Consider the following 14984-nt stretch of genomic DNA (forward strand, 5'->3'; position numbering starts at 1 on the left):
TGCATCTACTTACTTTTCGGCGACTTCGTCAATTTGTATATTTTTTTCCTTTTTACGAGTTCTCATTGATTTGGCGAGTTGCATCGCTTCAGTGCGACCTTCGGCGATTCTTGAGTTCCGTGTGAGTACCTCTTGGCCGTGACTTCCTGGGCGTATCGCTGTTGTTCAGGACCTAAAGTGCTCGTATCTTCATCCTTGTCGATTAACAGGTCAAATCGACTGGCACGCTTTGGATATCGATTCGGGTATTAGCCCTTTATGTTTGCAGATCCACTTTTGCATCAACAGAAGTACTGCTCCTCCTAGCAGAGCTCTTTTCAATGAAAACACTACAAATGTGACTGCATCGAAGACATATATCACTTCACAGCAGCTGATGAATAGGACAAGAAATAATCCCAAAAGGAGGAAGGTAACAACCAACTAATTGGAATCTAAATTCTTGCATGATTTAATGAAATTTTATCAAATGTGACCTTCCTTGTTGAACTAGGAAATGTAGAAAATACATTGAACATGCGTGCTGAAAACTGCAGCTTGTGCAGGTTTGATTGGGTGAGTTGTTCTGAGTAGTAATCTACCTTTTCTGTGATACTTGATAATACAAAAGTTGTAGATGGTTTAGAGATGTTTGTCGTCGTGAAAGGTCATGATTTTAGACCTAGAGAATTAGAGTTATGAATTTTGAAAGTAGCCGGTCAGGTTTTGACCTTGGTCTGGATAGCAGTGGGTGTTTGTGTTTTTTTGACCACGATAACTGTAGAATCTTATTTAACAAATAACTAGAAAGATGTAGAGAATTTCATGGGCTTTCCGTATTGTTAAAGAATATAATTTTTCGTTGTCTACATCTCAAGTTATGATTTTTCTAATCAAGCTAAACTACTGTTGCCTTAAAAATTCAGAGAAGGCAGCTACTACTGTAACATATGCAGTAGCTGCATCTGATCCGTTGAAAAGGCCACGATGGATAGGATTAAAGCCGTATTTTCTTCTCCATCCCTCCCCAAGGCTTGCTGATAGACTCTGCTTCTTTTAGCAGAATTTATAAAGAGCAAAAGAGAATGCATACATCTTATAATGCAATCAAATGGAACACAGCTGCATGTGTCTGCTAGACTGCTAAAAAAACTTGTATTACCCAATAGAACCATGCCTTCAGTATGTAGCCTGCAAAAAAATATAGATTATCATTTGTAAAGTCAATTGAACTTATATAATCGACCTATACTTACAAAGAAATTTTGCTAAAATTCCCAGCCATCTACGCTTCCAAGGAGTAAGGATTGCTGACATCTTGAACAACATTTAAACTCTGAAAAGAGAGGGATATACAGAGACCAAAATAAAGATTGAGAAAGTAGAGAACAAAATATCAAGTTATTGTGAAAACACAGAATGCTTATTTTCATGGAAAAACATAAGTTGTAATAAGCATACAGTAAGAATTTGAGTAAAACAAGAAATTGATTCATACGTTTGTGGTTCTAGAACAATGGAACATGACTTCCATCTTTTTCATGGAAAAAGGAATTGTAGCAACTAGACCGACAACATTTGCTCATTTGCAGAATTGCAGTAGAACTTCAACTATGCAAAAGCTTGGTTGATGGCTTTTGTATATGAAATTAGAAATTAGAACCATTTTATATCTTCATCTCTTTACATTTGTTCAAAAATTAGTAAACTTAATATTGTTCTAATATCTCAATCATATTCTTTTGGCAGTAGGTGGACAAGGTTTCAGTGGGAGGCTCATAATCAAGCGAGGACATAGCCGAGGAGATGACATGTTGGGCTGCTAGGAATTTCTCAAGTGCTGCATAGATGTTAGGAAGTTTGTAAAAAGTTGTCAAATAATGAGTTAATTGTACACTCGTTTATGATTTTAGCTACTATTTCATGGGTTTGGCAACATATTGAATGATTAATTATAATTAATATATGTTGGTGCAATTGCTTTTGATATGGTTTATTGATTTGCAATGATGATTTATTAAACCCAAATTAAATGTTACTAGCGTTGCAATAAAAGCTATACCTACGAGCCGTGATGCGTGGCAATATGTTGTATGGCAACAGACTTATTTACGTTGCAAATAATACTATTGCCACGACATGACTATTATTGCAATAACAATTAATCTTCCGCAACGAATAAAATTGCGTGGCAAATTCTACTGTTGCAACGGCACCGAGGTCATGGCAATAATGAACCATATATCGCAACGAATAAAATTGCGTGGCAAATGATACTGTTGCAACAGCAACGCGGCCGTGGCAATAATGAACGGTATCTCGCAACGGATAAATTTATGTGGCAAATGATACTATTGCCACGCCAAGACAAGCGTGGCAATAATGTATACTCTCTCGCAACGATTACATTTGCGTGGCAAATGATTTACTTGCCACGGCACAACGGTCGTGGCAACAACACCTTAAGCAACAAAATTATAGCGTGGCAATGAAAATCTATTGCCACGCTATCGCTCGTTGTATTTACCACCTCTCGCTACGAAGACGAACATGGCAAGTGCTCGTATTGCCACGCCAATGAATGTTGCGATAACGTCCTATTGCAATGCTTGGCAACATTGCAAGAAAAGCTAACTCTTGCAACGCCAAACTAGCAACGGTTGCAAGTTCTTATTGTGACGTGACTTTTTGCAACCATTGCCAACGAATGCGATTTCGTGGTATGAACTACCTTTTGCAACAAAATTGGGCCTATTGCAACGTTTTCTCGTCGTTGCGCAAGGGTTAGAAGTTTGTAGTGGTAGCGTAGCGCGGCCGCGGTGGCACCCAAGACGGCAGCGCGAGGCAGAGCAGCAGCGCGCAGGACTAGCGGCTTCGCTGCGGCCAGCCTCGGCCAAGCCTAGGCGGTGCGATGTCAGCGACAGCAGCACGGCACGGCGGTAGGACGGCCAGGCGCAGGTGAGCGGCGGCTCACGGTTGGCGGCTAGCGGCGTGCCCACCGTGGCTAGGCTGCGGCAGGAGCAACCAGCCAGCGTGACCACGTGCGCGCGCGCCTGGCGCACCAACGCCGCGATGTCGGGGCAGGACGGCCTGGTGACGGCACTACAACATAAGAAGACGGCCCGAGTTCATGTTATGCATGGATTTTAAAGCGTTCGAGACGTCTAAACCGTTGATTCAATCCCCAAACCACTTTTGCTATACTTTAGAGGGTATATTAGGCTACTAAAATAAGCCATAATACTATCCCTACTCCTTAACTCAATCTCTCACAATAAATTGCTAAACATAGCAATGTCTAGCGGTCGGCATACTTGAAAATTTCTAAGTTTTAGAGCTGAATTTAATTTCCATTTGCGTTTTCTAAGCTAGTGGAAATATTAGCTAGTAATATCATTTTTCGACCGCAAGTATTTCACTGTCATCTACAAAGTTTGTACTTCAAACTTTATTTAAGTATCACACACATGTTCTATAGCATTTTTGCTTAATAAAAATTAATTTTAAACCCTAAGTGATATAACATGACTATCGAATCAACTTTCACTCTGCATTTTAGTTGATCGTTTCGAGTTACAGAAATTGATCTACATACTTTATCACTTGCATTAACACATAAACATGATGCTCATGAACATGTTTTAGTAAATGATTTATGGTGTAACACCGAGGGTGTTACATAGCCTTTCACACTAGCGGTGGGTTCAGCCGCCAGTAGAAATGACTCTGAAACCGCCAGTGCTGAGCTCCAGTGTACAGTGTGGAGATCCTGTTTCCCTTCATAATTCCCAAGAACAACCCACAAAAACACAGGAGATAAATATACGTGGGAGAGAGTCATCTCTTCATTCATCTATTCCCGTATACATCTAGTTCCTTTATATAGATATAGCCTTCGGGGCATATATGGGACTACAGGGCATATATGGTATGAGTCCATTCAATCATCTAATTAAGGAATTCTTAACAGAGCGCTTTCATGCTAGTATTTGATGCCTTAGTAAGATACTTCCTCCGTCCCAGATTATATGTCATTCTAACTTTCTTGCAGCGTTAAAGAGTCGTATTATGTTTGACCAAATTTCTATAGTAAAATAATAATATTTATTATGTCAAATAAATATCATTAGGATTCTTCATTAATTATGTTTTTATATATCTTTATAAGTCTCTTTATAATTTTGATCAAAGACACCGCTCCTGCACCAGGCACAGCTCCTTCGCCCCCATCCCTGCCTTGCTGCCACATGCCGAGCTAGAGCGCATCCTGTTTCATGCTAGTATTTTGATGTCTTAGGAAGACACTTCATCCATCCTAAATTATAAGTTATTTTAACTTTCTTGCAGAGTTAAAGCGTCTTACTATTTGACTAAATTTCTATAATAATATTTATTATATCAAATAAGTATCATTAGATTCTTTATTAACTATATTTTCATAGATTTTTATAATTTTTTATATAATTTTGATCAAATTTGATATACTTTGACTGAAAAAATTAGAATAGCTTATAATTTAGAACGGAGAGAGTGCTGATTTAAGGCTCAACTGAGCAACCCGATCCAGCCGCGAAGAGCCGATACGGATGCAGTATGCAGCCGTGTAACTGCAAGGTTCTCTGAATGGGCAGGTTCATTGATTTTTTTTTTTTTTTAACCTAGGTTCATTGAACTGGACCTCCTGTCAACGCCCAAAGTACCGTGCACCAAAAAACAAAGGACGAATGGTGTGCGACTGTTGCGTTGCTTAGACGTGGAAGTAGTTCTGCTGCTGGCCCAGCACCACTCGACATAAAGGTAACAACAGTAATTAGGCCTTCTCTCAATCTTCGATGGACGAGGTCCAATCTGATCGAGCCCATGAACGCGTACAGACTGGGCCACCGAATTTGGATCGCAGGCAGACCAAGTCTTTTTCTGTAATTATATATCTTTTGCAGAAAAATGCAATATTCAAAAAGATGCATAAATATATACTGCTACCGCCGACTAAACTAGCCAGATAGGCAGATATAAACTTCTCCAATACAAATGACAATATATGAATTTTTTTTTTGACATTACAATTGCCGATGTATCCCTTTTCTATGTAGCAAAAAAATTCACTACTTTTCATTTTTATTGAATGGAGATTAATATATACATAAATTGTACAAATCAAAGAGATCTACAACCTTATATCTTATTTTCCTTTTTTGTAGGAAGAATTTTGGTGCTAAAATCAATACAATGTTGGGACATAAAAATAAACTAATACGATGTTTAGATGCGTAAATACATACTCCCTTCGTCCCAATATATAAGGCATAATCACTTTTTATTCTAGTACCATAATATAAGGTGTGCTCTCTCTAGACACACGTACATCGATGCAGCAATACTAGTGTTGAGAGAGAATTAAATATATTCCTTGATTTTTGAACCAGAGGTGGTTACGCCTTATATTTTGGGATAGAGGGGGTATCTAAACATTGTATCGATTACTTTGGCACAAAGATGACTTTAGGCAAAAAGATCATGGGCCATAAATTTGTAGATCTTTTTGAGCGGTTGAATTCTATAATATTGTATAATTATTATCTTTAATTACTCATGTGCTATTATCATAGGTAATATACGTGAATGGTGAGTATGTGTACCTGATCTTCTCCTCAGGTGGAGATAACTATTGATTTAGTTAGAAAGTGACACACCGATCCAGCTTTAGGTCAAAATATTTGAACCCTGCAGCATTAGCATCACTGTTTCCTCTGGTTAAACGTGTCATAATCCGACTGGCATCGCCAAAAAGGCTAATCCTTACAGCGAATCGAAGAACACTAGTAAGAACTTGAAAGAACACAACTCAATTGAAGTGACAATTGTTGATGCATGATTAAGCCCTCGAATGTTGGGTTTCACAAACTGATGACAATGACTATTTGAAAACAGATTGATCTAAAGCAAAATCCAAACCATAACTTGAGCGACGAATACTGAATATATAGTCTAAGGGACGGACAAGAACCCCTATTTGCGTCCCTAACAAGTTTCGATACATTACAAGGCTCAATGGCCCAAAAGATGGTGACGCAATACCTTGACAGATTCTGGATATCTACTTATTTTGATAGTTCTCATTGATTCCGAAGGAATTTTGATGTAGAACCAGTGGTTAGCTTATGAAATTATCTTTCCATCCATGACTAAAATATTGAAAATGAAGTTCATATGCAACCTTGACATACGTTTTAGTGTGGGCTGCTTCTGGAGTCTAAGATGGACTCGAACTTGGTATGGATTGAGCCTCCAACTTAACTTGGACACCTACATTAGCCTCCAAAGGTGGTGGTCAAGGAGGAAAACGTCTTTAGACATCCTTTAGGTGTTCTCCACATAGCTGGGGCGTGTTCTCACTTGGGTTGGGCTAAGGTCCCAAGGGAATTAATAGGCCTATGGTGATGTCGTAGTATCCAGCAGAAACAACGGAGCCTTAATGATTTGGTGGCCTTTCTGATGTGATATTGAGATGAAGTTAGATCCTTAATGATTTGGTGGCATTTCTAACGTGATATTGAGGTGAGTTAGATCCGTTTGAAAGCTTATCAAATAATATTTCCATCAAGTACTCATTAACCTCAACTGCACTCTAGATAAAGAAGTAATGGCCTTCCCAATAAAATATTGTCGGGTTGATGATGAACCAAATATTGTGCTTTGATAGTATAGCATCCTCAAATTGTTCCCTAAAGACACTGAAAGCTGCAACATTAGGTAGCGACATAAATACCCCCTTAATTTAATTATACAACTAAATTATCAACATCTTCTATTACAAATAATTCATCTCTACTATAAGGGACCAATCAAAACTATACAAGGTGCCCCCAAAAAAACATACCCCGCTGAGAGACTCCAACCTGTGTGCACCAACGAAATTGTACCCAGGATTACAATATCTCTATCTCTACTATAAGGGACCAATCAAAACTATACAAGGTGCCCAAAAAACATACCCCGCTGAGAGACTCCAACCTGTGTGCACCAATGAAATGGTACCCAGGATTATAACATCATTAAAATCTATGTCTCATAATCCTTCCTCATAAGCTTCAACTCAATCGGATGGCCAATGTTATTTGGATCTCCCACGCTAGGCTTCAACGCACGCCTGGCCCAACACCCCCACGCCCCTCCACCACAGCGACGCGCGTCACGCCTGACGATCAAGGATTGAATCCTAGTCCTAAAAAATATACAAAAGAAAAAAGTTTCCTTTGAAAAAAGAACTTTCCTTAGCTCCTCACGTGCCTCACGTCATAGCGGCCGCTCGCCCTGACGTTCCTCCAATCCGCCGCCGCCGAGTCTTCCTCAAGACATTGTCGCCGAGTCTTCCTCTGTTGTGCTGCTCGATGCCGCCTGCACGCTACCGGCCAGCCTGCATGCAGCTGCCGTTGTGACGTAGTGCTCGATCTGATTCCTAGGTGAAGCCGCACCGGCCATCATCACATGCGGACGCTAAGAAGACGGTGTGCATCCTAAATACAAGGCAGCAAAACGTCCACCATCAGCTGGAGCAGTGAAAGTGCATTTGCCCTCTACGTGAGTTTTGGTGTATTGATGACTTCCAAATTAAGGACTAATGAGATCTTAATGAGATATATTATAGTTTTAGTCCCTTGAAAGTTTCAAATAGTTGATTTAAGATGAAATGGTATCCCTCAATTCTTCAAGTGTAAAAGATGAACGAACCCAAAGCGTGCTTCAAGTATTTTTAATTTTGCTTTGGGTTTAGGTATGCCGTACTATAAAGATGGATGCAAGTTTAGATGGTCTGAGAAAGATAGAGTGCTCAAGCATAAAAATAAAATCAAAAGAGAGACACAAAATCACCTCACGAATAGTTAGATATAGTTCTTGGACTTTTAATAGTCGGAAGTCCCGGCGTGAGCCGGGAGTTCCGGTCGTCGGAAGTTCCAACATGTGGTGCCGGAAGCTCCGGCACTTGAGGACTTAGCCGTCAGCCCGCCTGCACTCGCTCGTCCGTCAGAAGTCCCGATGGGAGTCGGGAGTTCCGAGTGCCGAAAGTTTCAGCTCCTGCCGGAAGTCCCAGCGCTTTGGGACTTAGCCCCCTGGCTCGGCTCTGGGTCGGGAGTTCCCATGTGAGTTGGAAGTTCCGACATAAGTCGGAAGTCCCGACTGGCGGAAGTTCCGGCATTCCGCCGGAAGTTCCAGCTCCAGCTGTGTTGACCACCTTTGACTGCACCTTGAACAGTGTTTTACAGAAGGGCTGGAAGTTCCGGCGATCTATGTCAGAACTTCCAACCCAGATCTGAACGATTGGATTTCACTATGAGTATAAATAGTTCTCTCCTCTCTTCTAACCGTGAACCACTCATTCATTGCTCATCAACCTTCGTTCAAAACAGCTCCCAAGCATTCAAGGCACCCCTCTTCTCTCCCCTTTGCTCCAATCTTTGATTCTCCTATGGTTTTGAGTAAAAGGAGAATGGATTGAGTGAGAGAATCACTTTGGTAAGCTTGAGCTTCTTCGTCAAGCCGGTTGGATTTGCGTCTATTACTCTTGGTTTCTTGAAACCCTAGCCGGCTAGGCATCGCTTGGAGGAGTCTTGGTAAGTTTGTATTACCCTTAATTTCTTAGTGAAAATCTCAAGTAACCTTTTTGGTTGCTTTGAGAGAGGCAAGGAGGTGGAAGAGACTCCGACCTTGGTGGTCACCTCAACAACGAGGACGTATGAGCTCCTTTGTGGGGTTGCCGAACCTCGGGATAAATTCTTGTGTCCCACGTGCTTGTTGTTGTTGAGATTTGTTCTATCATATTTGTTCTTGTTGGTTTGTCTTCCTCTCCAACTCTTCTATTAGGGTTTGGACGATCTACGGAGTGGTGACCTTCCAGTGTCAAAGGAGCAACCCTAACACTTCACCTTACCACTAGGGAGTGGGGTTGTAAGATATCTTTCACTCAAAATTTATTTTAGCACTTGTAGTGAATTTCACGTAGGTGACAGAACTCTCGACTGTTTGCGTCGAAACTTCCGGCTGCCGGAAGTTCTGGCCCAAACAGTCTGAACTTTCGACCATCACTGATATTTAACTTTGAGTTTACGTAGAAATTTTTAAATACATCTATTCACCCCCCTCTATGCATTGTTTAAATCCTTTCAAGCAGCCATGGATGGCCAAGAGAGCAGCCTGCTAATCTGCTACATCTACAGCGACAGGCGTGGCCGCCTGAGTCGACGCTGGTTACGGTGATCTGCGCTCTTCCCTTCACTCCCTCACTCCCTCCCTCTCGCTACCTCTCGTAAAATCTGGGCAATTCCCAGATCGTCTCTGCGTGGAAAGCGATCAATGTGTTTCAGTTCGTTAGTTCATCGTGTGGAAAGTACGAAAAATTTGCCGTCCAGAGCTCCAGCGACAGGGAAGACAGGTGCGTGATGAGAACAATGGCCATATGCTTTGCTGCAGGCGCAGCTATCCGTGCGATTAGCAACAAACTACTCAGATCTGTGTTGCGCACAAACTACTCTGATCTCAATGATTTGACATTCATGTTCTATTTTTTCATTCAAGCGTCACAAACTTGTTTATTTAATTCAGTTATCTCATCCAGTCCTTTAATTGCTGTCTTATGGATCTTTTTTCACCCTCTCTTGGACAGATTTATTTCAAAATGAACCCAATCATACCAAACTGTAAACATTGTCCTTAGGGTTTATGGTTTTATTTTATTATTTTCCGTAAAGCCTTGATCTTCTGTTATTCGATATTTCATCAAATTAACTTCTTCCTATTGCGAGCTGTCTATATATTTTCTCTTTTTTTTCTGGAAGGTCCCTTGTTCATCAATAATGCCATGATCAAATTACATGACACTTAGATTGTAGCCACATGAAGAACGCTACCTGGCCATGTAGATTATGGTTTCATAGTCTGATTGGTGCTAGAACATTTTTATTACATGACATGTTTCCTTGATGTAGTAGTTATAATTGATCCTAGGTTTATTTGCCAATCTAGAAATTAGAAAGAAATTTAATTTTTTTTTTATGGAATGATAAGTTCTGAAATGAAATTTATTTTTTATACTACAAATATGTCTTGCATTTACCACAAAGGGATTCCCATCGGGATTAAATGCATCTATTTTCTCATTGGAGTTTTCTCAAGAATGAGCCTTTAGCACTTAGCAAGGCTAGATGCATCTCAATGCAGGAAAGCAATTGTTTAGAACATCAGCCATTTTCGTCAAGCAAACCATAAGTTTCCATAGCCATCGGCTTCTTTGTCCAACAAAAATTAAAGAAGACCACTCGAGATGGCATTGTCAAACAGATGGTGGTCCTCTAATAAAATAATAGGAGAGTGAATCTAGAGCTAGGGTCCTTCACTGTTGGAGGACAATGAATAGTTGTAAAACATAACATTATTATTCCTCTAATGTTTATATGATTTTTCCCATAGACACGTGAATTAATGAATTTGATTGTTCGTTGTATGGTAATTAGTGGAGTTGCAATGTAATTGTTTAAAAAGAAAAACGTCGTAATGTAATTTTAGAGAGTGCCAATTTGTGAAATACTTTTTTTCTATAGCGAGGCATAACATTTTCTTTTTTGTTTTTTGAAGATATTTAAGTCAATGTCAATAAAAAAGATTTCCTAAATCATACGATTGGTTTGCATTGTGATGTGTTGAGCTGTAACGGCCAAGTCTTATGCAGGGAATCACCTTTTGTTTGTTTTAGTTTGCATATATTTCAGATCTAATTTGCATATACCCAAATGTTACCGTAGCGTTAGCACGGGCACTACACTAGTTTAGTCGATAAACCAACTCGTGGTGTGAATGTGCCAACCAGTATCAACTAAATTATCAACATATATCTTCTATTACCCCCTTAATTATATACAACTAAATTATCAACATATTCTATTACACAATTATACAACTAATTTTTTTTACCAACTAAATTATCAACATCTTCTATTGCAAACAGTGGAACATTCGCACACGTGGTGGTTTATTTTGATTGGAAAGACTTGAATTACACAATACACAATTTAACTGGCAATAATATAGCTCGGCAATGAGCTTTATTTCCCCCTCACAGGGCACTCGACGGCAGCGAGAAGAAAAGGCAGCAGACCACACAACCACTCCATGAAAATAAAATTCCCGGCAATGGCGTAGCAGCAAATCACTGTCACTCTGCAAGTAAAAACACAGTGGAGATATCGATGGCCCGTCGACCATCCGGGCCGCGGCAATGGCGTAGGCGTAGCAGCACGCAATAATCAAAGCCGGAGATACGATGGTGCTCATGCATGATGATCAGTAATGTGTCTCCTCTCTCTTGAGGAATCTCTCGATCCACTTGCTGGAGTCCTTGCGGTAGCGCTTGAGGCCGTTGAGGCGGTCGATGAAGATGAGGCCGAAGCGGTCCAGGTAGCCGTCCCCCCACTCGAAGCAGTCCATGAACGTCCAGGTGAAGTAGCCCTTGACCTTCACGCCGTTCCTGATCGCGTGGTTCACGAACTGCAGGTGCTGGGAGTGGAACCTGATCCTGTGCCCGTCCCTGAGCGCCTCCCTGAGCGGAATCCGCCTGCTGTTCTCCTCGGCGATGCCGTTCTCCGTGACGTAGACGACGGGATCGTTGTACCGTCGCTTGGTGTAGAGCAGGAGCTCGCGGAGCCCCTGCGGGTACTCGAAGAAGATGGGCACGAACTCCGGCTTGCCGATGGGCACGCCGTCGCGGAACCCGGAGGTATTGGCGCGGATGTCGCCGTCGTAGGTCTGCTCCAGCCCGTTGGCCGGCGGGGGCGTGTTGGCGGCGAAGTAGGTGGTGTAGTAGTTGACGCCGATGAAGTCGTAGGAGCCCCTGACGAGCTTGGCCTGCTCCGGGGTGAACCTGGGCAGCCGGGCGCCGAGGTAGGCGCGCATGGTGCCCGGGTACTCGCCGCGCGCGAGCGGGTGCATGAACCAGCCGTACATGAAGTCCAGGCTGCGCTGCACGGCCCTGGCGTCGGCGGTGGAGTTGGACGCCGGCACGAACCAGTGCGACACCGCCGTGATGCCAATCTGCCCGCGTTGCGCCGGCTTGTACCTGGCGTTGTAGAGCGCCACCGCCTCCGCGTGGGCGAGGAGGATGTGGTGCGTCACGACGTAGGGCTCGCGGCCGGAGTCGCCCGGGGTGCAGGACCTGGAGACGAACGGCGAGCACCGGCCTGGGGCGTGCGCGCCCGTGCCGTAGCCCTGCGACGCGTACGTCCATGGCTCGTTGAACGTGGTCCAGAACTTGACGCGGTCGCCGAATTCTTTGAAGCACACCTCCGCGAAGTCCACGTAGTCCTTGCTGCACGTACGTGTGTATAGTATGTGCGCGGTTAGTTTAGTTCATTAAAGTAGAGCCCCTGATGGCATGTGGTAGTAGTATGTAGTTGCACATACATGATGTTTTCACTGAGGAAGCCTCCATACTTGCTTTCCAGGGACTGGGGTGTGTCCCAATGGAAGATGGTGACAAATGGCTTCAGCCCTATCACGAGATCATTGTTATTGTTATTTTTTTTATTTCAGCAGTGTCATCGTTGACGATCTATTGATTGTATGTAAGTATATGTATATATGCTGCATGGATGCCAAGGACAATTTGTTAATTGATCAACTACCGTTTGCTATGACCTCGTTGATGAGGCTGTTGTAGAAGGCCACCCCCTCCTTGTTGATTCCTCCGCTGAGGGAACCAGCTGCAGCAGCAAGCACATGGTGACACACAACTCAAAGCGAAGCAATTCATTCAGTGATCTGAATGATCAGATGGAGATTATGCGTTTGCGAGTACTCACTTGGCAGGATCCTGGTCCAGGCAATGGAGAACCGGAACGCATCCATGTTCATGTCCTTCAGCAGCTTCACGTCCTCCTGCAAATTGGTCAGATTCATTAGCGATTTCAAAATGCTCGATCGGATCGGATCTCATACTATAATGACAGTAGTAGGAAGTCATCCTGTCACCTTGTATCGATGGTAAAAGTCATCCGCAACATCGCCAGTGTCATTGTTCCTAATTTTACCTGCATCCATACGCAGATTTTCGGCATGTCAGTTACTAGCCGGTCTCTGCACGCAGTTCATCTGGAGAAAATGCATATGCGGGCTCATCATGATGAGAACGTATGTACCTGGGATGTGACTGAAGGTATCCCAAACGCTGGGACCTTTGCCTCCTTCCTTGTATGCACCCTCGTACTGCAATGCAATGCAAAGCCATCAAACGCGAGGAAGCAACTTGTTGTTAGCTCACACACTCACAGGTCACAAATGCATTCCGTGGCTGAATGGTGACCATGCCATGCATCACCTGATACGACGCGGAGCCGGTGCCGAAGACGAAGCCCTTAGGGAAGCTCTGCCTGCCGAACGACGCGTGCGCGCTGCACGCGAGAGCTGCCAGAAGCACAGCGGAGAGGACGACCTGCTTCGCCATGCCACTTCCGGGGCCCATCTCAGAGCTCGGACCGTGGTGGCTCGGGACTGGGATGGGATCTACCGGAGCTGAATTGGTGCAGCACTCTCAGTTCCCGGCGCTATTTTATAGAGGGGGTGATTGGTTGCATACAGGAGGCCATTCGGAGCCCCATTTCACCATCGCTCGGTGTATTTGGTCGTGTTTGGATGCCTGTTTCGTATTTTTTTTTTGCTCCGTCTCATTCATTTTTACCCCTCCGTCCCGCATGGATCCGTCTTCTCGATTCCCACTTTCCTCGCGATGCAGGACGTAGCGATGCACCCATGATACAGAGGTCCATGTGTCATACACTTAAAACTCACATCCATGTATGCAACCAAACAAGATCTCATCTCGTACCGGACCAACAACAAAGACAACCAAACACGACTGGGTACATAATTTGAGTATGCATCTCGCCATCCTGGACTAGCTCTCCATCCCGGCTCCCCATCACGAAAGCAACCAATTATGCCCAGAGTGAACAGCGAGCAACAAGGCCTCTGCGCGGACTGCGCCTGCTTCTGCTTGTCCCAGACGAGCTCTACGTCTTAGGAGTACACTCTATATTAGAAGTGCTACAAGTACCGACTTGAGCCAGAGTAGACATGACTTCAGGGCCGCCTGCCTAGCATAAGGGCCGTCCCAATGCTACAAACTATATGTAATTTTTATAACTATTAATTTTAATGGATACTATATATAAAAACTATGATCTTAACGGATAGTTTCTATATAATAATTTTTTATTCAATCGCATATATTATCTCTCCACTCTATACCAATCACATCTCTTTATGTCTTAATTCTCGTGTAGACATGGTTTCTACCTTAGATCCGGTTTCTATAATTTTTCTCTCTCTTTCTTCAATAATTATCATGTCATATCAGCAAAATGCTTAGATAATATTATAATTAATGTCCTTGTTGGGACGATGGCCCCGTTCGTTGGTCTGAAACTTGGCTGAAACTGGCTAAAAACACTGTTCCGGCTGAATTGTTGTGAGAAAAAAACACTGTTCCGACTGAAAAAAAAACCAAACAAACCGAATATGAGGTAAGCCGAGCAGGGCCGATGCATGCACGTCACGTTGAGATCGAGCCACAGTGCATCTTGTCGATCTCACTGCCCTGAGCAGAGCTTCATAGCCTGTACGCGCGGCTACTGGGTATTGGCTGTCCAAGTTGACGAAGAAAAGGAGTGTTCGGTTGCATGAGGTGTACGCTGACACTGCAAATAGTTTCTTATTACACGCGTGCGGATTCGCGTGGCCCTAATTGGGGTCATGTTACTCCCCTAAAATTTATTTTCTATTTCATCGAATGTCTGGACATATACATGAATTATTAAATATAGACTAAAAATAAATAATTACATAGTTTATGACTAATTTGCGAGAAGAATCTTTTAATCCTAATTAGTCTATGATTTAACAATGCGGTGCTACCGTAACACATGTGCTAATGACGAATTAATTAGGCTTAATAAATTCGT

At 42.8% G+C, this 14984-nt stretch overlaps 1 protein-coding gene and 1 long non-coding RNA gene across 2 annotated transcripts; one reads left to right on the plus strand and one right to left on the minus strand.

Annotated features, from left to right (window-relative positions):
* The first annotated feature begins 305 nt into the window (after positions 1-305).
* On the plus strand, positions 306-1943 carry LOC136552019 (uncharacterized). The gene is made up of 2 exons (XR_010782723.1): positions 306-412; positions 1729-1943. It is a non-coding gene; the product is annotated as an uncharacterized lncRNA (long non-coding RNA).
* Positions 1944-10975: 9032 nt separating this feature from the next.
* On the minus strand, positions 10976-13552 carry LOC136552021 (beta-glucosidase 29-like). The gene is made up of 7 exons (XM_066543568.1): positions 13343-13552; positions 13164-13230; positions 12997-13055; positions 12828-12903; positions 12651-12728; positions 12430-12517; positions 10976-12334 (listed from the first exon to the last, which is right to left on the minus strand). The coding sequence occupies exons 1-7, from the start codon at positions 13484-13486 to the stop codon at positions 11314-11316; spliced, it is 1533 nt and encodes a 510-aa protein (XP_066399665.1). The 5' UTR covers positions 13487-13552; the 3' UTR covers positions 10976-11313.
* Between the last annotated feature and the right edge of the window lie 1432 nt (positions 13553-14984).

Source organism: Miscanthus floridulus, chromosome 4, assembly GCF_019320115.1.
Source record: "Miscanthus floridulus cultivar M001 chromosome 4, ASM1932011v1, whole genome shotgun sequence".
NCBI classification, from domain to species: domain Eukaryota; kingdom Viridiplantae; phylum Streptophyta; class Magnoliopsida; order Poales; family Poaceae; genus Miscanthus; species Miscanthus floridulus.

Coding starts and splice junctions, on each gene's coding strand:
- LOC136552021 (XM_066543568.1), bottom strand. CDS start 13,486: ATGGGCCCCGGAAGTGGCATGGCGAAGCAGGTCGTCCTCTCCGCTGTG. Junction 12,904..12,996: donor ACTTTTACCATCGATACAAG/GTGACAGGATGA, acceptor ACCAATTTGCAG/GAGGACGTGAAGCTGCTGAA. Junction 12,518..12,650: donor CAACGAGGTCATAGCAAACG/GTAGTTGATCAA, acceptor ATCTCGTGATAG/GGCTGAAGCCATTTGTCACC.